Source organism: Chinchilla lanigera, unplaced genomic scaffold (assembly GCF_000276665.1).
Source record: "Chinchilla lanigera isolate Chin_1 unplaced genomic scaffold, ChiLan1.0 scaffold00101, whole genome shotgun sequence".
NCBI lineage: Eukaryota > Metazoa > Chordata > Mammalia > Rodentia > Chinchillidae > Chinchilla > Chinchilla lanigera.
Window position 1 is genome coordinate 7354113 of NW_004955502.1, and position 27352 is coordinate 7381464.

Sequence of the window (27352 nt, forward strand, 5' to 3'; positions counted from 1 at the left end):
GTATGAGGTGTTATTGAAAAACATGGTGTTTAAATTTTTAAAATTATGTAAAAGACTGCCATTAATCTGCATCAAAACACTCTTCCTCATTTCCAGTACACTTATCTCATTTTTCTTGCCACTTTTTGAAGCAGATAGCCTTTCTTTTCTTTTTTTTTTAGGTTCCCAACAAAGTTCCTTTTATTTAACTAGAAAGCACTCTTTAATTTGATTAATTAAATGAGCAGGAAATTTTTAGCACAAGATTTAACATCATAATGACTACCAAGGCCTGGGATCTCGGCTTGTTCTGCCTCTCTCCATTCTGAACGGGGTTTAGAGGGAGAGACATCATTTACAGAGACCAAGTCAGATGGCTGCAAGGTCCTCCTTTCCCAGTCATTGGACAAGCTGCTCAATTCTTGTCCACAGCAGGAAAGAGCCAATTCCTCAGAAGAATCTAACAAAGAATTTGGCATTACATCATAAAATCTCTCTTAACAATTCAAATCTATCAACAATATTGGTTGAACTTATTTGCTTCTATTTTGTTTTTCATTTTTCAGTTTATTTTTTGTGTATGTAATTTTAATAGTTTCACTCCCTGTGCAGAAATCAATCAACCCAGTGCAACGAAAAATCCCTCAAACTGGGATAACCTCATCTTGCTTTGGAATAGAGAAACAGATGTTCCTACACTCCATTCACTCAAGAGATGAACACATGCCTCCCCCTCCCCCAAATTCAAAATGTTACTTTTGGCCCTGGAATGTACAGGCAGCCTCAGATGGGTTCATTTAAATCCTCTAAAAAGGGTAGCTATAGTTAGTTACTGTGCAGGCAGCTTTCTTTGAAAATTTCTTAAAATCAACTCTTGGGAATTATCCACGACTGGCTACAAAGGTACTAAGTTTCTAACAACTTCTAGTCCAGTTCATGAGCCAGGCTCAGAAGAGGCACTGGAATTACCAGAAGCCAGAGCAAGAGCAGAGGCCTCAGGAAGTAGAACCTCGGTAACTTGAGGTCCATGAGATGGGCCATCTGGTTTCTCTTTTCCACAACGCTCCCTCACTGTGGCAGATCTGATTTCAGAACAAAAGCGGGCTGCTTGTTTCCTTGGCAGACAAATCAGTAATATGCCAGAGGTTCCGGCTCCTGTTCCTTGAAGGAGGCCAAACTGTCCACTGCCCTTGCTGATGGCAGCCCTCTTGGCAATGATTGGCAGATTATAAATGTCAAGTGGCACCTCATTTCTCCATTGTTTTGCAAGTTCTGAGACTGTCCTAAAATGCCTAAGCCCTTGATATCTGTAGCCACATGGGCACTGAACGTGTGCATCAAGCCGGCAGCAGTTCTGTTCAGGGTGGCCATGTTGAACATCGCCTCCTGCTAGGCCAGCTCTACTTCTTCTCTGGAGACCACCATGTCCATCTTATTCCATCTCTCGGGATTATCCAAGCACTGGTGGGCGCTGACCCCATCCTGAGATCCTAAGGGTTTGGTTAACACAAGCACGTCCCCCACAACGGCGCTGTCGGGCATTATGAACTCGTTGGGCTGACACACCACGGTGGCAACGCCCCCCATGACGACCCGCGGGTTCACCACGGTCTGGCCGCCTGTGACCGCGGTGCCCCTCCACGGCAGCGTCGCGGACGCCTTGATCATGAGCGGCGTAACCTTGTCCCGCCCCTCCTCGTTCCCGTGCTGGCTGACACTGAGCAGCACCAGCATGCTGTCACGCTCGGTGACGCTGTGGCGCAGAGGTCGCTCAGCACGCTGGCACACGCGCTGCGCCCCATAACGTAGGGGCCCACCAAGGGGCACGAGAAGCCGGTGGTCTGCGCCAGCGAACGGCCCCGAGCCTCAGGGGGAGTTGCAGGAGTCATCCCAACGCCCAGGCGGTGCGGCCGGGCGACGCCCGCGGGCATGCAGCTTCCTGGGCCGCGCCCTCTTGGCCTCCGAAGGACCGAGCTTCAGTCCCGCCCGGAGCTGGGCGGCCTCGGCCTCTCACGTGGGAAAGCCGGTCCGTCCGCCGCCAGCTCCGCGAGGCCCAGCGCCTGGGGCTCCAAGGGCCAGGAGCTCCAGAGGCTGGGCACAGTTGGGCCTGGCGGCTGGGGCCTCTGCTACCCTCGCCCGTCGCCCGTCACCCATCGCCCGTCGCCCGTCGCCCGTCACCCATCGCCCGTCGCCCCACCACCCCATCGCCCGTCGCCCATTGCCTCTCCGCGCCGCGGTCCCGGCTGCGGGAGAATCTCCGGGTAGTATCTGGCTGGTACTTCGCGCCGCCTTCTCCCTGAGACAGCCATTCTCAGAAAAGAGCTCAGTACGGAGTACCGCCGGGATGAAACAGCAATTTCAAGATCCATCTAGGACTCCATTTCATTTTAGTTCATTTGCTAAACTGAACACCACAATCGAGCTTTTATCTTTCTCCCTTCATCAGTCAGAGGTAGACGCAGACTCCAGACTACTTAGATGTATTTAAAAAACTGAATGAGATACAAAAAGAGCTAAACTGCATAGCAGAATATGGAAGTCAATAAATACTTCCAATTCTGAACTGATTATTGAGATTATGAAAGATAAAAGTATACATAATGTGGCTTCCTAAAAGCCACAGCTTTGAAAGTATGAAAGCTTAAGAGTAGAGAATAATTATCCTCAGTTGGGTTGTACCTGTCACACCCCACTACCATTCTTAAGAGAAGGGTAGCATGCGAAAGCAGAAGTGATATTACTGATCGAAGTGTCTTAGTAATTGCACAGTAAACAGTGATTCCAATAGAATTTCAACTACAGAAGAAAGTAGTTTGGCTCTATCAATCAAACTTTAAAGTATAGAGTTTATAAACCCAATACTCTGAGGGTAAACGTCTAAAACCAAGTCATTTCTTTGTGTTCATAAAATATTCACAACACTTTTCAAAAAAAATTTTACAACAGAAGTTTTGAGAATTAAAAATAAAACTTTAAAGGTAAACCAAGTCAAAAAGAATTGAGAGCATTTATAAATTAAAGAGACATATTAAGAATTGGAAGTTTGAACATAGTAAAAGATGTCAATTCTCCATAAATTAATCTACATTTAATACAGCCCCTATCCAAATTACAAAATGGCATTTATAGACATAGAAAAGATTATTTTAATATTTATATGAAAAGGCAGAGGACCTAAAGTAGCCAAAATTTTGTTGTTAGGTTATTTTTGGTTTGTTTTGGTTTTGGCTTTTTTGCTTTATTTTGTTTGTTGCTATGTAGTAGACAAAGAAACTGCTGACATATGCAACAACGTGGCTGAATGTTTAAGTGAACTGGGCCAGCGCCGAAAGTACATATACTGTACTACTGCACTTCTATAACATTGTCAAAATGACAAAATTATAGCGATAATGAACAGCTTAGTAGATGCCACAAGTTAAAGAAAGGGGTGGTAGCTGTGGCTATAGAAGCATAACACAAAGCACCCTTGTGATGAGACTATTTTGTATCACATGAATCTATATATGTGGTAAAACTGCATATAACTAGCTTGGCATGGTGGCTCACACCAGTAATCCCAGCACTCAGGAGGAGGCTAAAGCAGAAGGCTCACACATTTAAAGCCAGCCTAGGCTACATAGCATAAGACCCTGTCTTAAAAAGAACAGGAAAAAAACCTGAACACATAAACCTAATACAATCTGAGTAAGTATATGACGAATTGTATCAATGTACCCAAATCAATTTCTTGATTATAATATTGTATTATAGTCATACAACATGTTATCACTGGGAGAAACTAAATAAAAGGTGTATGAGATCCTTTATATGATTTCCTTACAACTATGTGTCTATCTACAATAAACTCAAAAGTTAAAAATAACAAAACCAAAAACCTTAAAAAATGTAATACGGAAAAAAAAGCAAGACACTGTATGGCTAGTTCAAACACTTATCATGATAGATGACTGACTTGCAGGCCCCCAAGTGGGCAGCCCTGTATTGTACATCCACCTACAACTGAATCCACAGGTTGACCTCTAATTTTTCCTCTTCTGTGTTTCTCCCCTCCCCAACAACCTGTCAACTCATTTATAACTGGCTGCAACAATTTCCTGCCAGCCTGAATCACTGGTGGTATGTGCCCGCCTGTCCCACAGGTGACCTGTACACTGGTGTTAGCTACATAACATCAGAAAATCAAATTGAAAGAAGAGCTGGGTAGCAGCAAGACACACAAATTGTGGCCTTGTTCTAAACGTGATAAGTGTGTGCATGTGTGAAAGCTCTGCAATTTCATGTTCTCTCTATATAGCCGTATCTCCGTTCTTGAACTTTGTTCTTTCTATGATCTGGTTGCAAACCGAATTGGACAAGAAGCAAATCAAATCTCCCTATAAGGTCACCATTCAGCCCAACCACTGAATTTGATCCAGTTATCCAGTTTGGTTTGTGACCAGAACTGTGGAAAGGATTAAGCTTGTGAGCTGAGCTATCGTACATATAGCTTTATATTGCCCCCTCAGTAATTTACCAGATGTGTTCATTAGTATTCAGAACTCTTCTTTTCTAATTTTAAAATCCATGATGTGGCACATTTTATACTTCCTTTTAAAAATAATTAAAGGGGCTGGGGATTTAGCTCAGCAGCACAGCGCCTGACTGGCAAGCTCAAGGTCGTGAGTTCAATTCCCGGTACCGGAAAAAAACAAAACAAACAAACAAAATAATAAAAATAATTACAACGTCAGTTATTTGTTGTTTATGGTGAGAACTGCTTTCAGTCACCATTTCCCATCTCATTTCATGAGTAAGTGGTCCTTATAAAAAAAAGTTTTCTTAATGTTTTTTACTTTGAGGTGACTGCTGGTAGAACCTATATAATAGCATTATTGTCTGTGAAGTGAAATACAAGAAAATGACTGCAAAATCTGGAGAATAAAATAGGCACTTTTCCTGGCCATTAATGCACCTTAATGCACTTAATAAGCAACTGCCCCTGGGCATGGCACTGCTACTTGGGCATGGCATAAGACTAAGTAACATGGCTGGCTATGTGTTAAAAACACCGAGTTATTACAGCGCATAAACACAATTTATTTAGGGTTTTGAACTTGTGTTCAGAGAGGTCTCCCAACAAGCATTATTTCTACAGTTTCCCCCAACCTTTGCTTTCTAAACTACCTGTCAATTCTAAGCAACAGAATCTGACTCAGGGCTTTTGTTTGTTAGACAGCAAATGATATCTAATACATTTTGTGTATAAGTCATGAAATAGAACTCTTCCTTCTGTTCCCCATAGAAAGAAGTATTTTTAAAAGCTCTTCTGCATTATTGGACTGGTTATTCAATATTCTCCCATGCACTTTTCATCAGTTTTTACTTTGGAAAGTAAGGACACACCCTTCCCCAGCGGGTATATTATGTATTCTAACTAGCCTGCCACAGTGTGCAAATGAAAAAAAGGGGTTTCTTCACATGGGATTTCTCATGCAATGGACCCAAAAAGTCAGTTTTATATACTATGGCACTACAGTATAATTTTCAATTTTAGAGAAACAATCAAATAACCGAACAGAACATTTCCCCCAAATAACTAAGATCCATAGAATTAAGTATTCATCTATCAATAGAAGGCTCATTCATATATGATCTTGCTCTTAAATTAACAATCTTAAATTTTCTCTAATTTTTTATTCAGAAAGATAATACTAACAGTATTTTTCATTTCTAAGCAAATATCAAATGGCAATAGCTATTTAATAAGAGCATAAGTAATGCCCCATGAGAAACCGTCCAAGACGGCACAATTAGAAACCACCAAAATTTTACCTTGATTCTTCTTTCAGTGTCATCTAACTTCGACTCTGCTGAGACTAGTTTCTTTGCCAAATCATCTCTTTCAGGTAGGTGTCTAGCTTCAGAGATCTTCTTCAGTTTCTGTAAGGAAAATTTTGTCCTAAATAATTCACTTTCTGTATCTTTCACCCTTTTCTCAGTTGCACGTTCTTTCTCTTGAGATTTCCTTAAGCGTTCTTTGAGGGCTGTAATCTCATTGTTATGACGAACTATAAGTTGTGAGATTTCATTTTCTGCATCTCCAAACTTATGCAGGACTTTCTCCTGTCTGTACTGAACCCTCTTCAAAGCCTTATTTTCTTTCAGCAGGTCAGCTAACTTGACCTGGAGTTCAGATACTTCGTTCTGTAATGCATTGATTTTTAGCAATCTTGCAGAAAGAATCCGTTTTGTCACAAGATCAGGATCTTTCCAAAGTGGCTCTCGGTTGAGGCTTTGGGAACGAAATCCCACTCGGGCTCCCTTTTTGTTGGGTGCACCCTTAGGGCTTGGTTTCCTAGGGGCTAAAAAAGAAACAGTAGTGAGATAAAGTTAAGGCTGTAAAGTGTGGTTTTGTTTATCCAAACACAAAGTAGGTCCATAACATGGTTTAATTTTGTTCTTTAAAAAGAGTTTTTATAATATTTCATTAACCATACAGTTTTATTAAAGTTTTTAATATATCTCTATTGAGAATGCTTTGGGATCTTCTAAGAAAGGTTGAGAATATTATGATCCATCAAAAGTGATATCCAGTAGTTAACATGAAACTACACTGCGGTGCTTTAAAAGATGGCACTATCAGATTTTAGCCACTGTAAACTTTATAAATAAGATGCCAAATCAGAATTCAAACTTGGATATTATCAGCATGGTGCCTAACAAACACTGGAAAAAGTATTGTGGTAGTCAAGTCCTTTGTGTCTAGATAGTTGGGATCAATATTTGAAATCTAAAAATACATGTTTCTTCTAACTTTACTTCAGCTTTTTCTTTACTTGGGGAAACAGGATGACAGCATGTTGTACAGTAAGATGATCTGGGACTAGATTTACCACTCAGCCACTCCTTTGACAACTCAATTAAGCCTTTCCAATTTTATTTAACTGATTCACAGAATGAGGAAACACCACAGACATAAATAGGTTTTGTGAAAGCTAACTGAAAATGGGAAACAGCACTACAGGTGTGCACTTCTAAATGCTTCTGCAGGGGACTTCCTTTGTGCTCTACTCAAATCAACATCTGACAACATTTAAAATCAAGAAAAAAATCACATCCTAAAAACATAAATATATGAACTATTTAAAGTGTACGTATTCAAATCGTAACACTTCTCAAAAATTTGCAATGCTTTTGGTTTTATTAAAAGTTCATTAAAGTTAAGCCTCAATATGTAGAGCACCAGTCCTTTAGAAGAGGCACTTGAAAGTCTGTCATAGTTAAGTGCAATGAACTTACTCTCCAAGGTCACTGCATTTTATCAAGGAGGAAATGCATTCCTGAGTTGAGCAGGAGGAGAAAAAGAAAAAAATAAAAATCCAACCTTCCCTCCCTATTTTGATAGCCATGGATACCTGTTTTGCTATGTAAGAAAATAACAACTTTTACAATTTAACATTATAAGGTTCCATTAAGAAGATGAAAAAATTTATAGATGCTGTTTTGAACATCCACTGATTTGGATTTCCAGTTCTATAAATGCTTGAATACTTGAAAGGAAGTGGTAAAAAAAGGAACAAGAGAATGCCTAATTGAAACTGAAATATGTTATCCATCATGGTAGCCATTAGCCACATGTGGCTGAGAAACTTGAAATGTGGTAGTCCAAGTTGAAATAACACTGTAACTGTGAAACACAACATAGATTTTGAATAGTTGACTTTAAAAAAGCAAAGTAGTTCACAATGTTTATTGCCTAAATTCAAAAATGATAATGTTTTGGATAGGTTAGGCTAAATAAATTAAAACAAATTTCACCTCTTTTTTCTTTAGTTAAATATAGTTATTAGAAAATATAAAATTATGTAGACTTATATTTGACAGGAATTGTATTTCCATTGGACAACACTGCTTTAGAATATAATTTTCAATTGGTAAAGTCTCATATTTTAATTTTCTTTCCTTCCCAATAACTGAGTTAGCAAAGTTTTGGGTTATACAACAGGTATTCAGCTCTTAGAATGACAGAAACTTTACACATAAAAATGATTATATATGAAGATGAGTGGGAATTGTTTCAAATCTCTGATTTTATTTTTTTATACCAGGGATTGAACCAGGGCCTCATGCATGCTAATCAAGGTCTGATTTTTATGTATAAAATTACATTGCTCAGAGAATAAGATTTGATAGAAATAGCAATTTATTTCATTGGAAAAGCTATAGCTTAATTAAAGCTCATAGGAACCAGGGTAAAAGTTCTTCACTGATACTTTATTCAACTATTTAGTCAGATACAAAGGGTTTCCACAACCAACTTTTTAACGTTCTAAAAATCTGAACATTTATGCTTAGCATGTTTATAGTATGACTACTAACTGATCATTAACCTAAAATCAAAAAGTTTTCATACCTACCTTTTCATTTTTATTTTTGAAACTATCAAGAGGAAATGCAGTGCTAATAGAAGAACGACAGTTCACTGCTGTGTGTCTCACTCTTCATCTCCCCCTTGTTAAGTCACCACCCAAAATGGGTGGGAACATTGATTTTGCTTACTTCAGGTGTAAAAGATGACATGATTCATTTTTAATGTACTAAAAATAAACTATGCATCTAACAAAAAATCAAGATAAGCTCATATTACTGATTTAAAAACAAATGGATAAATATTTAATATACAAAAATGTATAACCCAAAGCCCTCATTATATTTTATTATTATACACAGAAATTCTGTTAGAGCATCAATTGTATTTGAAAAAATAAAATATACTGAAAATAAGGATAGAGAAAGCAGATCTGCCATTAAAAATGGAAATCCATAAAATCAAGTGTCTAAAATGCTGCTTTACTCACATTTATTTTTTCCACTGATGATGGGACTTTTAACCAAAAGAAATTAGTGTTCAAAGAAAGACATCAATTCAATCATATTGCTGGTCAAAGCAGACAAATTTTCATAGATTTTAATTCTTTCAAAAGACAGTGCACAGCAGAAAACAGTATAAGTCAGACAGAAGACAATAATTTAAATTTTCTGGTCAATGCTGAAACTTTTTCACAGCCTTTTCTCAATAAGGTAAGGCTTACATAGTTCTGACTCCTTACCTAGATGTCCTGTTACTACTTTAGGGGAAGGTAGAAAAAAAATGAAAGTACTCCTTGCCAATAATATCCTAGGTAGACAAATTATTTCTTAGGAACAACAGACATGTTCTAAGGTTCAATATTAGAAAATTTAAAATCATTCTGTCAACTAAAAAACTGAAGCAAGAAACCTTCAGTGACAGAGATCTGGAGGAAGCGGTCAAGAACCACAGAGGAGAGGAGAGGAGAGGGAAAGGGCAAGGGGGCAGGAGAGAACAGAGAGGAAGTGAGGGAGGGAGTAGAGGGAGGGTAACAAAGAGAAAAAGAACAAAGTCATGCCTGGAAAAAGAAAAAAAAAAAGGCACTCAATTGTTAGAAATATGGGCATTCCTGAGGAGCTGGATTAGTGGTCCACAAAAAGGCCACTGTCAGAAGAGAAAAAATATACATATATTTATGTACATATATATATATATATAAATTTGCCTTTATAAATTTTTACTTTAAAAAGTAGTATTTGTATATTACATATATTCTTTGTAGTTTTTAATGTGCAAATACTGCTTTTTAAAGTAAATGCTTATAAAGACAAATTTAATTGTCCTGTACCGCCGCTTAAATCTTGTCAGGGCTGCCCCTCGGAGAGACAGTGGACAAACGACTGGGCTCCAGTGAGATGCACTCAGGAGGCTCGCCTCCTGCCCGCCCAGTTCCGGGCTCGCTGCTGGCAGCCCGTTCTCACCAGCCACAGCGCCTGCTCTCCGCGGAGCCAAGTCTGTGGACATGAACATGAGCATCCATTCGCCTCCGTTTCCCTTCCTATGCTGTTTTTATAAAGCTTTCATAGCTTCTCAGTGCAGTAGGATTTTCTGGACTGGAGATTTATTAAAGTGAACAAGAGATTTACAGAACATTATATAGCCAAATATGTTCCAGAATAGTGCCATTTTAATAACAAGGTCTGCATTGTAACACAGTTTAACAGAAAACAAGTTAGACTGGTAGTCCCAAATCTCAAATTGTATTCCTAGATTTAATTTTAACTTAACAGTAAGCACTGTGTTGTGTAGTAATTTTACTCAACCTGTAAAAATCCCCTTAGCCACTTTATGTCAATGCCTTTTAAGGCTTTTCAAAAACAAGTAGAATTTTTTGTAGGTTCTGCTTTGGTTGTACCTTTACGGTAAGTAACTCAGAGATGCCAAGACAAACATGTATCAGGGAAGAAGATAAAATGAGCGGCCTTATGTTATCCTCTTCTGTAGATTGTATGACTCTGAATATGAAAAGAAATATACAGACCCATAAACAATATTTATATAAATTTATACAAATACAGCCTACTGAAGTAAATCAGCTCCACTGGACTCTTTCAAAAGAAAACTCACCCTGGTGATGCACTTGGTTGTTTGACACTTCTACTTTAGGATTTTTCCCCCTGATATTCTCAGGTGAAGGGCTGCCTGGCGACGACTGGCCAGAGGACTGCGGTGCTGCCCCCAAGTCTGATGAGTAGTAGCGGGAGTGGTGTCTGCCTGCATCACTGTCTTGGTCACTGTCGGCACTTCTTGCTCTTTCTCCCATTATTTTGAAAAATTGTCTCTATTCACATAATTTCACAGATTCATGACAATACGAAGAGCATTTTCCTAATCTTCATATATTGGCGATATTTATTTCTGCACAGTTTATTTCTCCACAAAAGATCTGCAGTCCACAATTCATACCAATCACTGGAAGATCCACTTTATTTTCTATAATTAAGGAAAGTGGGGGGGGACACTCATCATATAATCATGAAACAAAATTCTACAATGAACTGCAATTAAAAATACTAAAAGCAAAATAACACACAGCTTAAACTTTTAAGAAGAGGCTATAATTTATCTGTATTTTTACAGTAAGTTATTTCAATACAGGAGAAAAGACGGCTTCTGTCATGATCTTTAAAAAGGATAAAGCACCTGAGATATAACTGCGTCTGAATGTTAACTGAATTTGATTCCCTTGAATCTTAAGAGTTATAATACACACGAATGCCAAATTTTACCAGGATGATAATAATCAAATCGCCAGGTTTTTTTTTTTCCTTTTTGGTGGGAGAAGGGAGAAGTGGTGGTGATGATTTTTTTACTTTCTGGTAAAAACAAGGAAAAAATACCTCTGACTACAAAAATGTAAAACTAAAGTATATTTAAAAATTAAATTCAAGAAAAAAAATTTGTTAAAAGACATTTGCAAACATGACAGAAAAATAATTATCATCCTGAACAAATACCTCATACTACCCCATAGGAAAAATAGGAAGTGAACATTTAAATACCTGAAAAAGGCAATATAAATGACAGACTCCTACATTCAACCTCAGGTAGCATTTTAACACTGTCATGTTATCAGCCAGACAGCTGTCAGATACTACTGACAGCAAAGGGCTCAAGGGCCAAGTGAAGGCGCTGCCACTAGCCAAGACGACAGTCCCATCGACAGAATTACATCAGCAGAAGATCAAATGTGTCAAGCATATTTAAATCTACAAATGTGTATGTTATGTTAAAAACAACTAGTCCTCTTTGTAGATGCTAGGAAACCAACTCATTAATTTGAAATTGAATATAAAGGGGAAAAAATCAGGTATGGTTCTTAACCACACTGCTGCAAGGTCTATCCACAAATTGAGATGAAAGAATGTATTTCTTTATAGAATTATTTTAGGTAGTAAATGAAGAAGAAATATTAAAATGAACAATTAGAATACTGGCTTGCAAACACTAATGAAATAATGAAGTTACATAACGATCACTAATGGCTGTAACAACACAAAAAAGAACGAGGCACTGCCATGCCTCCTGATGGGACACTATCTCTGAAGTATATGCCCTCCTCTCAAAAAATAAATCTAAGTCTGATCAACACTCTAAACATAAACGACAATTTACAGAACATATAAAGGACAGAGATACAATATAAGGAAGCTATTGGCAAAATGCAGACTGAGGCAAACACTACAAGAAAAACACTGCTTTAACAAATAAATCCTGAGTGGAACAAAAGAGAAAGAGCGTGTCTATAATATTAAGAAGCCTTAACAAACAACGAAGTGCAGCCTATGGACCTTATTTCGATTCTGACTCAAACAAACTGCATAAAAGAAATAAGATAATCAAGAAAACTTACGCGGTAACTGGATATTTTATATTAAGGAATTACTATTATTGTAGGTGAGACAATGATGTGTAGTTTGTTTTCTATTAAGAATATTTATCTGTTAGGTATATTTACTCAAATACAGATAAAATGAAATAATGCCTGAGGTTTTTTTCAAAGTAACCCAGGATCACCCAGGCAGAAGGACGGACAGACAGGGAAGAAGATAGGCCATGAGTTGACAACTGTGTAAACTGGGTGATGCTAAAGGCTTCATTATTCTGGTATATCTCATACTGATTTGATATTTTCCTTAGTAAAACACATTTTTTTAGCTGTGCATGATGGCATACACCTGCAATCCCACACTCTGGGAGGCTGAAGCAGGAATCTCACAAATTCAAGCACCTCCTGAGCAACTTAATGTTTTAGTGAGACTCTCAAAAAATTACATAAAAATACACACACACATACATTTTGCTGGAGATGTAACAAAGCACTGGGTTTGATCTCCAAAAAAAGGGTTAATGGCAAAAAACCCACACACGCTGCACACTTCTACTACTGAGCTATAAACTGTAACACCAGCCCAAACTTACAACTCTGATCTTAACTTCTCATGTATTAATGTCTAGCAATCTGTCTGTTAAAATTCGCTATCTGAAGTCAGCAATTCTAATGGCAAAAGAATATTTTAAATACTGTACTATTTTAAAAGTAAATATAAACCAGCCTGAATCTTCCACTACAACCATAAAAGAAAATACTTACAAATGAAAAAAAAAAAATGTAAAGGCTAAGGATAACAGAGAAAAGCAAGTATGCAGCTCCACCACACATTCAAAATGTGCAAATCTGAAGTTGACCTGACCCTGAAATCTAAATCTCAATCTCACCTTTTTAAGACCTGTAAACAGGACCACTGATACCTTAGGGAACTATCAACTACCTCAGGAAATTATTGTGAGGATTAAATGGGACAACTCAATAATTATCACACAATTAAGTGATAACTGTGTAAGTAACAGTTATAATTGAAACACTAAGTAAATTCTGATGCTCCCTGTCAAAGACGTTCCATTTGAATACAAATAATACAGTTAACCGGTGATCACATTGTAAAGAGGAAGATTTCTTCTGTGACATCTGCATAACGGAAGTCACTTCCTATGTCCTACGGGCATCTAATCAGAGATGCCAATCTACTTACTGATGGTAAAGGGAAAGAGGCCACAAAACAGCACTGTCTCACCTCCTCCCAAATACAGCTACAGTGAAACAAAACAAAAATATCCACTATGCCATTCACCAAGTCCTACTCTACAGGGCAAGTATTTTGGTGGCACAGACCTTTATGCTCACAGTAATTCCCCTTTGTCCAGAATTTTGCTTTTTGCATGGTATCAGTTACTCATGGTCAACTAGACCTGAAAATACTAAATAAAAGATTCCAGAAATAAACAATTCAGAAGTTCTAAATCACACATCGTTCTGAGTAGTGTGATGACATCTCACACCCCTGCACCGTGTCCCCCCGGGGATGTGTGTCTCCCCTTTGTCCAGCACATTCACACAGTATACATACACTACTTGCCCATGGATCACGCAATACCGACTTGGTTATCAGACCAACTGTCACAGTACCGTAGTGTTCAAGGTCAAGTAACTTGTATTTTCACATAACAATGGCTCCACAATACACAAATAAAGATGAAATTTGGACATGTCAGAAAGAAGTCACTTTCCTGAATGGAAAAAGAAAAAACTGTATGCTAAGATCTATAATACAAGATATTTGAGAGGATTACATTTACATAACTTTTATTTTCAAGGTTCTGAGTTCTACCCTAAGTCCTTCACTCTCAGAATTTTGAGTATACAGCCCTATGATCCTTTAAACCTTCCATGTTGCTTGAGAGACAATTTTTTTTTTTATTAAAAATATTGTTTGAGCTCTCACTATGTAACAGTAATGAACACAAAAATCCCCTGCTTTTGCAGCATTTTCATTCTAATTATGGTCATCTGATTCTCATTCCTTTACAGGCTTTTCTTTTTTCTTCTTGAGGTGTTGTGAGGACTTTCTTTTTATACTGAAATTTCATGATAGTATGAATATATGTGTGTGTGTTGGTTTTTTCATTATCTTGGCTTTTTTGTAGGGAGCAGGTACTGGAAACCAGACTCAGGACAGGTACCACTAAGTTTACTCCCTGGGGCGCTTCTTTCTTAAAATAAAACTCGATCAAAAATTATTTTCAAAGAAAATTAGCACATAAATAAAAAGCCTATGATAAACAGAACAAATTGACACCACATGAAACATAGATCATTTTAATCATTTTAACCTGGAAGCATATCTTTTCATTTTAATGTGGAAACCTACCTTTAAGCACTAGAATTTTTCTTATATTACTTGCCTGAAAATTAACCTCCATTCTTTCTTTTTGAAACTTCTGCTACTTACATAACAGATTTGCTGTCTTTTTGTTCTATTTTCAGTTTTATTTGATTTACCCTCTAAACAATTTTTAAAAGTTGTGCAAAGATCTAAATTTCCAAAACCTCTTTCTTTTCTGATTTTTAAAATGATTATTCTGTTCTTACGTTACTGGGACAACATATTTTCACTTCTCTGAAAATATTAAATACACATTCTCTGTTTAAGGTTTCTTCTGACTCAAGAATTATCTATGTTTCATGTAGTGTCAGATATTTGAGATATTTGAGAGAGATTTTTCTGTTTATCTTAGCTTTTTATTTATGCTAATTTTCTTTGAATTTTTCTTTTCTTTGAATTTTGGTTGAGTATTGATCTTAAGGAAGAAAAAGGAGGCCATGTATGGTGGCACACACCTGTAATCCCAGCACGCAGGAGGCTGAGGCAGAAGGATTGCCATGAGTTCGAGGCCAGCCTGGGATACGAGTGAGTTTAAGGCTACCCCAAAATACACATCAAGACCCTGTCTCAAAAAACAAAACAAACAAGAACGAGAAAGGAAGCCCTGTGCTTGCAGGGCTCACTGAATGGCACATTCTGCTCTAGGATTTTAAACAATGAATCCGTCATTACGTAGAGAACTTAAAAGCTAAGGTGAGGTGGGCTTCTCACTACATACAAATGTCCACAATGGAATACTACTTTTCCTTTACACTGTCTTCGTTATTTCCAGAAGAAATACCTCTGTATACTTGCTGGGAAGAAAGGGAAGAGAGAGGCAGCAGGGGCACTCTTGGTGACTGTGTATGGGCTTGGGTGGGAAAGGTGGCACAGGTGTTTCATTATACAGCTTTTCAATCATTCCTTCCAATTTTCAGCTGTCCTTCCGCTTTGACTTCAGTGGCCTCTTCAGTATGCTGGTAACAACAATCTGACAAGACCTGCATTCACCTCTGAAACCCACTTGCACCTGTATCTATCCCATACCTTCTGTCCTCCCAACCTTGGTAAAACTGAAGGAGTTCTGCTCCTTTGAACCCTAACCCTTTACATGTCTTCCTCCTCCTACTTTCTCTCCATGTCAGAGACTGTGCTCCTGCCACTGAGCCCTCTCCCCAGGACCGTTCCTATCCACAGAGACTTCAACGAAGCTGATGTCTGACTCCATGTATCACTGTACAACAGTGAGACAACTCAACTACTTTGATTTTACAACTGCAAAAGTTTCAAAGAGTCATCAATACTCTAGAATGCTAATGCCACTTTTTCCCCAACTATTTTCTTTGGAACTCAAACTAGTTGAGTTTTCATACCCATTCCACTGAAACAGCTTTTGGCAAGATCACCAATGATGTTCATCTTCCTAAATCCAACTGCCAGCTTTCGGTCCTGTGCCCACAGATCTCACAGCAGTGTGTGACACAACCAACTGGGCCTTTTGTCCCAAGGCATTCTCTCTTCTCACACACTGTTCACAGCTGTTGGCTTTTCTGTTTTCTTTCTTCTCTATTGGTTATCTCTTCTGTCCTTCAGTGAACCTGCCTCCTCTTTCTGCTGTCTGGGTGTCGGAATATCCAGGGCACACATGCTGGCCATCTTTCATTTACACTCTCTCCAAAGTCTGACTCAAATATCACCTTCCCACTTGACAAATAATTTCAAGTTTACCTGTTCAAAACATAATCAATAAATCATAATCTGACGCCTTTCTTTTTTCTTTTTTTGTATCAGGAATCAAACTCAGGACCTTGCTCTTGCCGGGCAGGTGCTTGTGCCAGAGCTATATCCCAGGCCCATCTGTCTCCTTTCTATCTCTGCTCTTTTCTACCTGTCTGATCTTCTTAAGTGGCACTTTCATCTACTAAATTAGTTATGTCACAAATCTAGAATTATTTTGGGTTCCTTCTCCCCTCACGTCCCACATCAAATCATCTATGAAACCTGATGGTTTAATCTCCAAACTACATTCCAGATCTGACCATCTGTACCATCTGATCTGTATGAGCTCCACGCTGTTCTCACTTGGACTTCTGCAGTAGCCTCCTTGTATCCTGCTTTCCCACTGCCAGTTCTTCATGTAGCAAAAAGGTAACTTGAAACAGATCAGAGAGCACCGCTTTCCTGTTTAATTTACCTCAAAGTCCCCCTAAGACCATCTAATTCCCTAAGTCAGATCTAGCGCCTCTGCTTCCTTCTGCAGTCCTATCTCATGCCATGCTTTTCATCTGTTTTTTTTTCGGTTAACTGGTCTTCTTTCGTGTTTGCAAAGTGCCAAGACTTTTACCTGCTGCACCCTCTACCCTCTTCACAGAGTTGGCTCCACCTGTTCTTCCTGTCCTTGTCAGCACAAATCACACCTCCTCAGAATGGCTCACCTTATAATTCTATTAAAGTGAGCCAAGGCACGCTATCCTTTTAGTCTCTTTCACTGGTTTCATAGACCTTGTTGCCACTTGAAAAAGATCTGACATTTATGTCTTACCCCTTTCACTAAATGTAAGACCCATGAGAACAGAAATCTTGTCTGTCTAGTTCATCAAGGTAATGAAAGCACTATTCATTCATTACTTGTGACATGAATAATTATTCTGTAGTGCTTTTGAAAACAAAACAGTAATAGTTTCAATTTACATATCTTTCTGTTTTAAAGGGAATGTTAAATCTTCCCTCTCTCGAAACAATAACGTAAGATTTGCTTCAATCTCTAAAATGCCTAAGAGGGAAAAGTTAGCAAATCAAAAAGTTTTGCTTGGAACCAATGCCATCATAATGTCAATTCTCTGCATTTATTTTAAATAACTAAGAGACAGAGCTTCACACAAAATAAATTTCACCTGCATTCATGTCTATAATTTATATTTGAATAATATAATCTACCCATATTACTGAATATTGCTGTTAATATTATTCTTTCTCTTACAAGAAAAAGTTATCTAGACAACAGAATAGTGATGTACATTCCATCTATGGTTCTCTAATTTAATTCATTGTGACCAAGAATAAAGTAGTTATTAAGTGTTCGTCTGTATTCTCTAGTGATGTGTGTGTGGGGAGGTGCGTATTTCATTAGCTCTCAATAATAAGCAAAGAATTAGCTAAAAAGAAAAAAAAGAATAATTATTAAATCTTGCCCAATTTTAACTCCTAGGAACTCTTTTTTTTTTCGAAAGGTGGCAAGAGTGCTAGTACAGCTCCCGGAAAATGATCAAATCTAATACTTACCATTTTTAACCCAAAATGAACTCCTTAAAAACACATAAACAAAGTAAGCAAAAAAAAAAAAAAAAAAAAAAAAAGATTACTATAATTACAGTGTTTCCTTTACAATCTTTTTCAAATGAGTTATAAAGTAAATCCTAACCAATAGAGACCACTGTCTCATAATGATCATCTGGTTAATTACTCTAAAAAAGGCTTTTAGTTTTAACAAAAGAAAAAAAAACCCTATACAATCAAAGAATGGTCCACTTCCTTACACAGTCCTGTGCTCAGGGCTTTTTGGTATAAAACACTGCTGCCTGGCCACCTGTGCTGCTGGCAGGGAGTTCACACAACAGGTAGAGAAGCAAGTCAAATGAAGATAACAGAAAGATACAAATATGGCCTCTTTTCCTTAAAGGAAAGTATCTAAATATGAAATGAAGGTAAAAACTATTACTACATTAAAACTACAATTATTTCTTCTACAAAGGAAAAGTGATTAACGAACAATCCAAGTAAAATTTTCTCACTCCTCTACTTATGTATCCCTAAATATTTCTAACTTTTTTTTTTTTTTTCTTTTTGAGACGGGTCTCACTACGCAGTTCAGGATGGTCTTGAACTCACTTTGTAGCCCAGGCTGGCCTCAAACTCACCGTGATGCTCCTGCCTCAGCCTCCCAAGTACTAGACTTAGAGGCATGTGCAACAATGTGCGGCCTAAACAATTTTCTTATCCTATTAAATGTACTTGCATACCAACTACTCATATTTAATCAAACTATGTTTGTTAAAAATAAAAGTTAACTTTTTTAATTTTAAAAACAATGTTTGGATTTTAAGTGTGAGTTTAAATATGATTGATTCAATCACACTAATTACTAGTCTTAAAATTTAGGGCATAATCAGTTTCTTTCAAACAATTCAAAACATGAGGTCAAGTGAAGGTATCTCAACTGCAGTACAATATTCCCAAAGTTCAGTAAGACAAATGAAAATGACACAGAACTTTCATTCATTCCTAAGACATTTTCTGGACACCTACTGTCAGGAACTGAAATACAGATGGAGCTGGAAAAAAACAGTAAGATACCACAAAAAACAGTAAGATACCACTGATCCTCTACTATTAAGAAACCCTCAGCCAAGAAAAATGAAACAGAGTACAAGCACTAATTTTGTTTTGTTTTGTTTTTGGTTTTTCTCCGGTACCGGGAACTGAACTCACGACCTTGCGCTTGCCAGGCAGGTGCTTTGCCGCTGAGCTAAATCCCCAGCCCCTAAGCACTAATAATAAAAGGAAAGATTTTCTTTCTTTTAACTTCTAACATACGTAGAGGAGGATAAACAAACTCAAAACTAAGATTAGAGGACAGGAAGGAGTTTGGGAGGTTTCCCAGAGGGATAATGCCTAGACTGAGTCTTCAGCTATTAAGCACAAGTACAATTTCAGGCACAAATATAATTTTAGGGGGAGGGAGTGCATGTTTTGGAGGAGGGTGGTAAATGAGGATAACAAAAGAATGCAGTTGGTGAGAGAGGTGCTTGCTTCCGTAGGAGGAGCATGTGCGAATGTAAAGGGGTAAGAAAGGCATGGCACAGCTGCACACCGCGCAAGAGCTTACCAGTGTGTTGTCCAATACTCGAGTGGCTGAGCACTTGAAATGCAGTCAGAACTGACACACTCTGTAACTGTAAAGCATATGTGGGGTTTGACATTTTGGAACAAAAAATGTAACTCAATATACCTTTAATAATGTTTTCTATATTGATATGTTGAAATAATATTTTTGGATATATGGGTTAAACAAAAAGGATTTTTAAAATTAATTTCACCTATTAGTGTTTTCTTTTGTGGCTGCTGAAAGGACATGTGTGTCTTCCTTGGACAGTGCTCACTTAGAAGGAGTGCGATTGCTGGGGGAGAGTGATGAAGTAATAAGGAAGGCGGGTCAGGTGGGAGAGACAGCCACATGAAGAGCTTTACGGCATACTAAGAAGTTGGCTGGAAACACATCTTTTTAAGGTTAAAATAAACAGAACTGACATTTCCAAAGATTCATCTCCAACCCAAGAACTGGGAGACAAAAGAGATAGATTTGTGACAGAGGTTTGAGGCAGTGTAACCAGAGATACAGAATATAAAACTGATTCTGGAAATATTTTATCAAATAAAATAAAATGGACTTGGTGACATTAAATGCAGAGTGTGGAAAGAGAGAAGAACCTGAACGCACTGCAGAGCTTTGGACCTGCAAACCCAGATGAACATGGTACCCTCACAGCTGGTGTGGCAGGGACAGGTGCTCCATTCAGACACAGAGTTTGGAATGCTTCTGGGAAATCTGGAAATGCCAAAAATTAGCCTGTTTGATGCCAACTCAGGAGTTTCTGGACAGTGACACACAATTAAGAGCATTAACAAAGTATAGATGGTTGAAGCCCAAGGAGAGGATGAACTCAGCTAAAAAAAAGTACACAGAGTGAAAAGACAGAAGAATGAATTGAGGAGACAGTTACACAGTGGGCAGAGGAGATCTCCCACAGAAGCTGGCTGACAGAAGCACCCGTGCGGGCTCCTGCTATGTCTTAAAGAAGTTTCCTGGCTTAACACAAGAGATACGACAGTGACCAGAAATAACTCTTTTTCCAAAGGCACCAACTGCCTTTTGATATTTGAAGTGACACTATCAACTTAGAGGATCAGAATAATTACCTGCTACTGTGTGTTTGGATAAACATACCAGTCGACATGGAACAAATCACAAAGTGAGAGAGGACTAACACTGCGGGTTTACCTTTTTCCACATGATATGTAGCCCCTCCTCCCAAAGTCATTTAAATAACTGATCCCAAAGCTATCTAATGGTCATAAACATGCACGCATCCAAGTGTACTTCCGAGGGAGAGGAACCAAATCACCAGAGTTTGAATGGAGTGGGAGGTTCCCACGGCTAAAGTTTAAGAAAACTGCCAGTCAGTGCAGCCCAGTGAATAGCTCCCACAAACCAAATCCACTTTAATGAAACCATCCAATATTTTTCATTTATCTACGTACAGATATATTTCAGTAAAATTTGCACAACCAATCCACTATTTCCATGTTTAAAAAAAAAATGGTACCAGTAACTTGCTACTAATTGATGTCAATACTTCGTTCAAGGCCATAAAGGGAACAAATGGAGTTTAAATTCGGGAGAACTGCACCAGTGCGCTTCACCGTTAAACACTTTCGCTTGCTTCACCCAACCGAAACATGGGTACCTGCATACTTGCTCCAGCTTACTTATGTCAACAAAGCATATTTCACTTGAGACAGTCCTAGGTAGATGGATGCACCCTGAGACCATACTCGTCAGTGAAACAAATCGGACACAGGGCTGGGGATTTAGCTCAGCGGCACGTGAGTTCGGTTCCCGGTACCGGGAAAAAAAAAAAGAAAGAAATCGGACACACGTGGGTGATACTACATTGTTTCTCTGGCGTAAGAAACCACAAGTGTAAATAAGGACCAAAATGTGTATTAGCTATTGCGAAATAGAAGAGAAGTTCAAATGGGGAGGGGAACAATCGGGGGGCGGGGAGGAAAGAAGGACAAAGTTAAAAAAATGAGAAAAGAAAAGAATGGAAACAAAACTTTTGTAAATGGGGCGGGAAAGGGGCTGAAGGTGGGGAGAGGAATGAGAAAGAAAAAGAATCTAGTTGCATCACGTACTAGCACAAATTCTCTGTGATGTATGTGATCATTATGTACCAATAAAACGTACCAATAAAATCTGTTTTTTTTTTTTGAAAAAAAGTATATTTCTTGCTAACTTCTTTTATTCCTTTTATTCTACCCCTGAAAGGTGTTATCAAAAAACAAAACGCAAAGCACCTGGACAAGTGTCCCTCCGCCCTAGTCACAGTCTAATCATAATAACCCTGTAATTACCCTAAGCTCCCAACCCTTGCTCACCCCGAGTCTCTCCAGGGCTCTGGGCTTTTGTTTGTTTGCTTTTAGTAACTTCGGCCCCTTTCAAGTCTGCCTGCCCTGTTTCCTTCCTTCTGTTCCAGTTCCCTCCAAACAACTTCCCACCCACAGAGGGCGGCTCCACCTCCGCCTCCCGAGCCTCCCGGCTCGCCCGGCCCCACTTTTGTCCCCGCGTCCCCACGTCCCGGCAGCCCTAATCCCTTCATACTCCGCCCGCCCACCGCACCCACCCCGCTCTCTCTCGCGCCCCCCGCCCAACCCCAGCGACCCCTAGCCCGCCCCTTGCCTGCCCTCCGGGACCCGGCGTAAGGCTCAGGCGGGAGCCGCGGGCGGGCGCAAAAGCGGCCAACTCTGCAAGTTTCAGCCCACGACAAGGCGGGGGCCCGGCGACATGGGTAACCCAGGCAACGGAGGCGGAGGCCCAGACTGCACCGCGGGGTGGCTCAGCCAATGATACCTCTATCCTAGCTCCTATTGGTCGCTGTATCCAGTTGCCTGTCTTTATTGGCCACAGGGGAACGGGAAGGCGGGATAGCCAGAGCGGGAGAAGGCGTCCATTGGCCGATCCCTGCGGCCGTCTCGAGCTGATGGTGGGATGGAGGAGAAGGATGCGGGCGGGGCAAAGAGGGCTGGTAAAATTAAGGATAAAATGATCCACTGTGAACTTTAAAACATTGGAAAGTGGCGACTCCTTTTTGGATATTAGTAGATTATAAATTATGAAGAAATGATAAGCAAATGGCTTGCAAAGAGCAGACGCTGCTGACTTTCAGAAGGAGGCGCCTTCTTTGGCCTGACGACGTTTAGGCTGTGCTACGGGTTTGGGGTGAAAACGTTTTTGAAACACATTTGCACGCATGACGAAAGTGCTGCCGAGCTGCTGTCAGGCGTTTTTTCCCTTGTAAAAGGTGGCAGTGCGTTAAACAGCATTGATTGCAGGAGGCAGGGAAGGGAAAAAGAAAATCCTCTTTTCCATGGGAGCTTTAAACCTTTCTGAGCCTTGTCAGCAAGATGGTTTCACACTGTACGCTGATGCTCTCGCCACTGAATTTGTACCTCCACTCCGCAGAGAACCTAATTTAGAATGCAAGAGCGTTGAAATCCATCTTTTGACCATTAACTGTGGCATTCCTGTTTCTTGCTTCACCTCGTTTTTCCACCTGTGCAACGTTTTTCACCTGTGAACTATTTCAAAGCTTTTGCTGCATTCTGTTGACATGTTGCTTCAAATTACAGACTAAACATTATAATTAAGTGCAATTTTCTGTTCATACAATCTACCTGTAGACACTAGCCATTATCTGTTAGTGAAAAGAGAAAATTGCACTGACGTCCTTTTCATCAATTAGTCTATCGGCTAGTGTTCTTTGTTAAAAGAGCCCAATGGTTATTATTGACTCTGATAGAGTAAATGCTATGTAGCTTAATAAACATAGTAGTGGATTGCTTTAAAAGGAAGGTGCTAGGAAAATTCAAGAACAAAGGATTTATGTGTACAAATGCCTCTCACCAGAAGGTGAGTCCTCAAGGACAGTGAAGGCTGAAATTAACATGTGTTCCGTGTTCAGAATGCTCTCCGCAATGTGATCTCATTTCATCTTCATGCATGACTCTAGATTTTGTTAGTTATCGTTTATATTTGAGAACAATTTGGAGAGGTTAAAGAATCTACTAGTAAATACTAAGTAGTAAGTGGAAACACCGAGATATAAGCCCGGTACTATTCTAAATTTCACAGCTTTAAATGTAGCACCTTCAGTAAGTTTCAACTGCAGGTTAATAAAGTTACTAGTTACTGATAAACAAGAACAATATCTAAAAGGCCAAGAATCTCAAAGACAAAAAAAAGCAGTTTAAATATGTGCAGCATATTTATTATCCTTGCAATGTGTAATTTATTCACCCTATCATATTCAAAATAACAATGACTTTATTTGACCTTAAAAAAAATCAAAAGAATTTATAAGCCTCCAGAATTAAAAATAAGTTTATTGAATTAATTTCTAAAAAGGTTAGGCCAAAGTATAACAACTTCAAAAGTTTTCATGATATTGTATGGTTTTTTGTTTTGTTTTTGCCTTTTTGAAACGGGGTCTTGCTATGCCGTTCAGGCTGGCCTTGAGCTCACTTTGTAGCCCAGGCTGGCCTCGAACTCACAATGATCCTCCTGCCTCAGTCTCCCAAGTCCTGGGATTACAGGCCTGTGCCACCACACTCAGTTTATTGTATGGTTTTTATATAAAACATTTGACAGAACTAGAAATTCCTCAAGTTCGCCTTTCACTGTATACTATGCAAGATTCTGCCTTTCAAAAAAAAAGAAAACAAAGCTAACAAAACCACATTTTACTATTTCAGCCATTCGAGATTATATTTAACAGGGATCAGGATTCTTATTTTAAAAATTACATTTAAGGAATAAATTCTGTGAGGGGAAAACAATCCCAACCCATTAAAGAGCTGATATGCCAAGTTGGTGTCCCCCAAACATTGAAGAATGAATTTCAAGGCCCACAGAGGGTAAGAGTAGGAAAGCTGTAGTGAGAGAAAGCTCCTGAGAGACAGGAGGAGTCCCAAAGTGGTTTGCCACGGAGATTGTTTGTCAGAGGTAATTCATACATCAAAATCACAGCATGGATACAATGTGGATCAAGCTACAATCAACCTATAGGATTACAAGAATATATAGTGGCTTAGCTAACGTTTATCCTATAAGGAAAGGCGTTATGTAGTAAGGCATTTTTGGAAAGGGTTGGGTCCAGATGTTCTGGTCGACCGCCTGTGTGTCTGATGCCTGTCGGGGCTCACTGCACCAGGTCATGCTCATTACAGAATAACCTTAATTTGCGGTTTATCGCTAGGAAGGCTCACAGACCTGGCCACTGTGTCTCATTCTGAGGTCCGGTTCTCTTCAGATTGCCTCCAACTGCAGTCTTTGTGTGTCTCGTCTGCTGTGCTGACTTCCTCTGGGGCCCAATCCCTCTCTGAATGCATACTAATTTCTAACTTGACTATCTGTAATATTACTAATAATCACTATGTTCTTTGGAGTTTTATTTTTAATATCCCTGAGCTTCCACTGATATTGCAATAACCCCAAATTTGCTCTATTCCTAAATGAATGTTTATTTTCTGAAGGACTTTTCCCTGTTTAATGTTATGTGGCAAATAATATAAAATATACAGATAATATAAAATCTTCTCACAAATGTTTACCAATAGGATTGTTCCTGTTTTTCTTACAGGAAACTAGGGTATAGTTTGAACAGTCAGCTAGAAGTTTCATAAAATTCAGAGAGTAATAAGTGGTCTTTCCACTTATAGACAAGCCACAAATTGCAATAACTTCAAAATAACTTTTTATTTATACATATATAAATGCACACAAGTATATTCTTAGCTAAATTTCAGTTGTCCATTTCATGTTATTTTTTTTAAAAAAGTACTGTCACAATTTTATATATTTTACCTAATATATGATGAGAAGCAACAAAATTCAACAAGTTAGAATCTAACTTCTTTGCATCCATCTTGCTTTGAATTTTGTTAATAAATCCTAGGCAAATTGTAGGTTGTTAACATATATTAACTTGTAAACAGTATCTCAAATGTAAGGTGGTTAAAAGAAATTGTATTGCTTAGGAAAAAACTGACTGGGATTGCAGCTTAACTGGCGACCTAGAAAGTGGAGCATGCTTATAATGACAAAGAGTCTAATGTTATTACTATTTGCCTTGTTATAAAAACCAATAACCCTTGATTGTTGTTCTGTTTTAAGGATAAGTTTTTTGAATACTTAGTAAAATTTACAAGTAAATTATTTTATTATTGGAAAAAATTAAACCTGTGAGATTGATACAAGTAATTTTTTTATTTAATAATTGGGGGTGAATCACTTATATTATTATAAAGCTGAACTTCATGTAGTTTAATTTTGCTTTATCTAACCTAAAAAGAACTAAACCAAAAATTGGTTTAAGCTACTTTTTAAATGCTTGTCACCAGAGTTTGATACTCTATAATTGCATCTTTAAGTAAATTTGACCTAAATATCCATAAAAAATGAGAATACATTTTTAGAATATAGCATAGCATTACAACATGCTGCTGGTCATACATACAGTCAACTACTCAAGAATGTGCATGAATTCTAAAGACACAATGTTGAGTAAAAGAAATTAGACATGAAAGAATATATTCTACTGAAATATCACACTGCACCCCATATATATGTATATTATCATGTTTTAATTTTAAAAGAATATACTTAGTTCCATTAACAAGTGATTGAAAACCTGATAAAATTAATCTATCCTGGTAAAATCAAACTGATCAACCAGAAAAAGAGTGAAAGATTTCTGGCAAGATATAAATATGCCATATCTAGACTGAGATGATGGTTAAAACAAAGGTCCTTTATCCAAATTCATCAAAATACACCCTTAGCATATGTGTTTCCACTATGTATACATGTTACTGGAGCTTTTTTTTTTTTTTTAAAAATAAAAGCAGGAAAACATTAACAAACAGACAACCATTTACAAAATAGCAAAAGAAAAATACAAACAATACAGAGTTACAAAGTGGTAGGAAATTAACTATGCTTGTTGTATTGCATATTGATATACACAAAGTGGTTTCTCATGAAAACAAATAAGACATGCAATATTGGTCAATCAAGGAATCATGAACTGTTTCTTTCAGCAAAGAAATAGAAGACAGTAGTTCAACTATGTTAATTATCCTGTGTATACATACATACAAAATTTATCCTTCTTTCCCTTCTCTTTTCCCACATCCCGGTTGCCCTTTACCCTTGAACATTTCCCTTTCATTTCACAAGTCTATCATACCTCCTAGTTTTTATTAACTCTTTCAGGTTTTACACTAGTGAGACAATGTGTTGCTTGCACATGCAGGTCTGATTAATTTCACTTATGAATATGGTCTCCAGTTGTGATGATTTAACTATAAAAGCCTCGAGCTTATCTTTCTTTATAGCTGAGTAATATTCCATTATATAAAAGTACCACGATTCTTTCATCCAGTTCTCAGTGGATGGACATTTGCATTACTTCCACAATTTAGCAATTACAAATTGTGCTGCTATGAACATAGGTGCACATATATCACTGTGAGATGATGTTTTTATATCTTCTGGGAAAATACCCAGCAGGGGAATAGCTGGGTTGAATGGGACCTCTAGACCGAGTCTGCTGAGGAATCTCCAAACTGATTTCCACAGTGGTTTCACCAGTCTGCATTCCCACCAGTCATGGGAACGTTGTTTTAATTTGCATTTCTTGAATGACTAATAATGTTGAAAATTTTCTCATGTACTTATTTGCCATTTGTATTTCTTTATCAGAGAAGTGTGCATTCATCTCAGCTGCCCATTGTTGGACTGGGTCTTTGAATTTGGTATTTCTAATTCTTTATATGTTCTTTTAATCTGATATTTTAAATTCTTTATATGTTCTAGATAGAAGCCCCTTGTCTGAGGGGCAGTCAGCTAAAATGTTTTCCAAGTTTGTGGGTTTTCTTT

General features: G+C 38.3%; 1 protein-coding gene and 1 pseudogene across 1 annotated transcript in view; both read right to left on the reverse strand.

The window, feature by feature from the left end:
- Lca5 (Leber congenital amaurosis 5) overlaps nucleotides 1–19529 on the reverse strand; it is a 47992-nt gene extending 28463 nt beyond the window's left edge. Inside the window, exons 1-3 of the mRNA XM_013505843.1 lie at nucleotides 19460–19529; nucleotides 10439–10804; nucleotides 5794–6323 (exon numbers count right to left, since the gene is read on the reverse strand). Of these exons, the coding sequence (XP_013361297.1) occupies nucleotides 5794–6323; nucleotides 10439–10634 (726 nt within the window). The 5' untranslated portion in view covers nucleotides 10635–10804; nucleotides 19460–19529. The remainder of the gene's footprint in view (nucleotides 1–5793; nucleotides 6324–10438; nucleotides 10805–19459) is intronic.
- LOC102010387 lies at nucleotides 914–2164 on the reverse strand (annotated as a pseudogene).
- Nucleotides 19530–27352: the final 7823 nt, after the last annotated feature.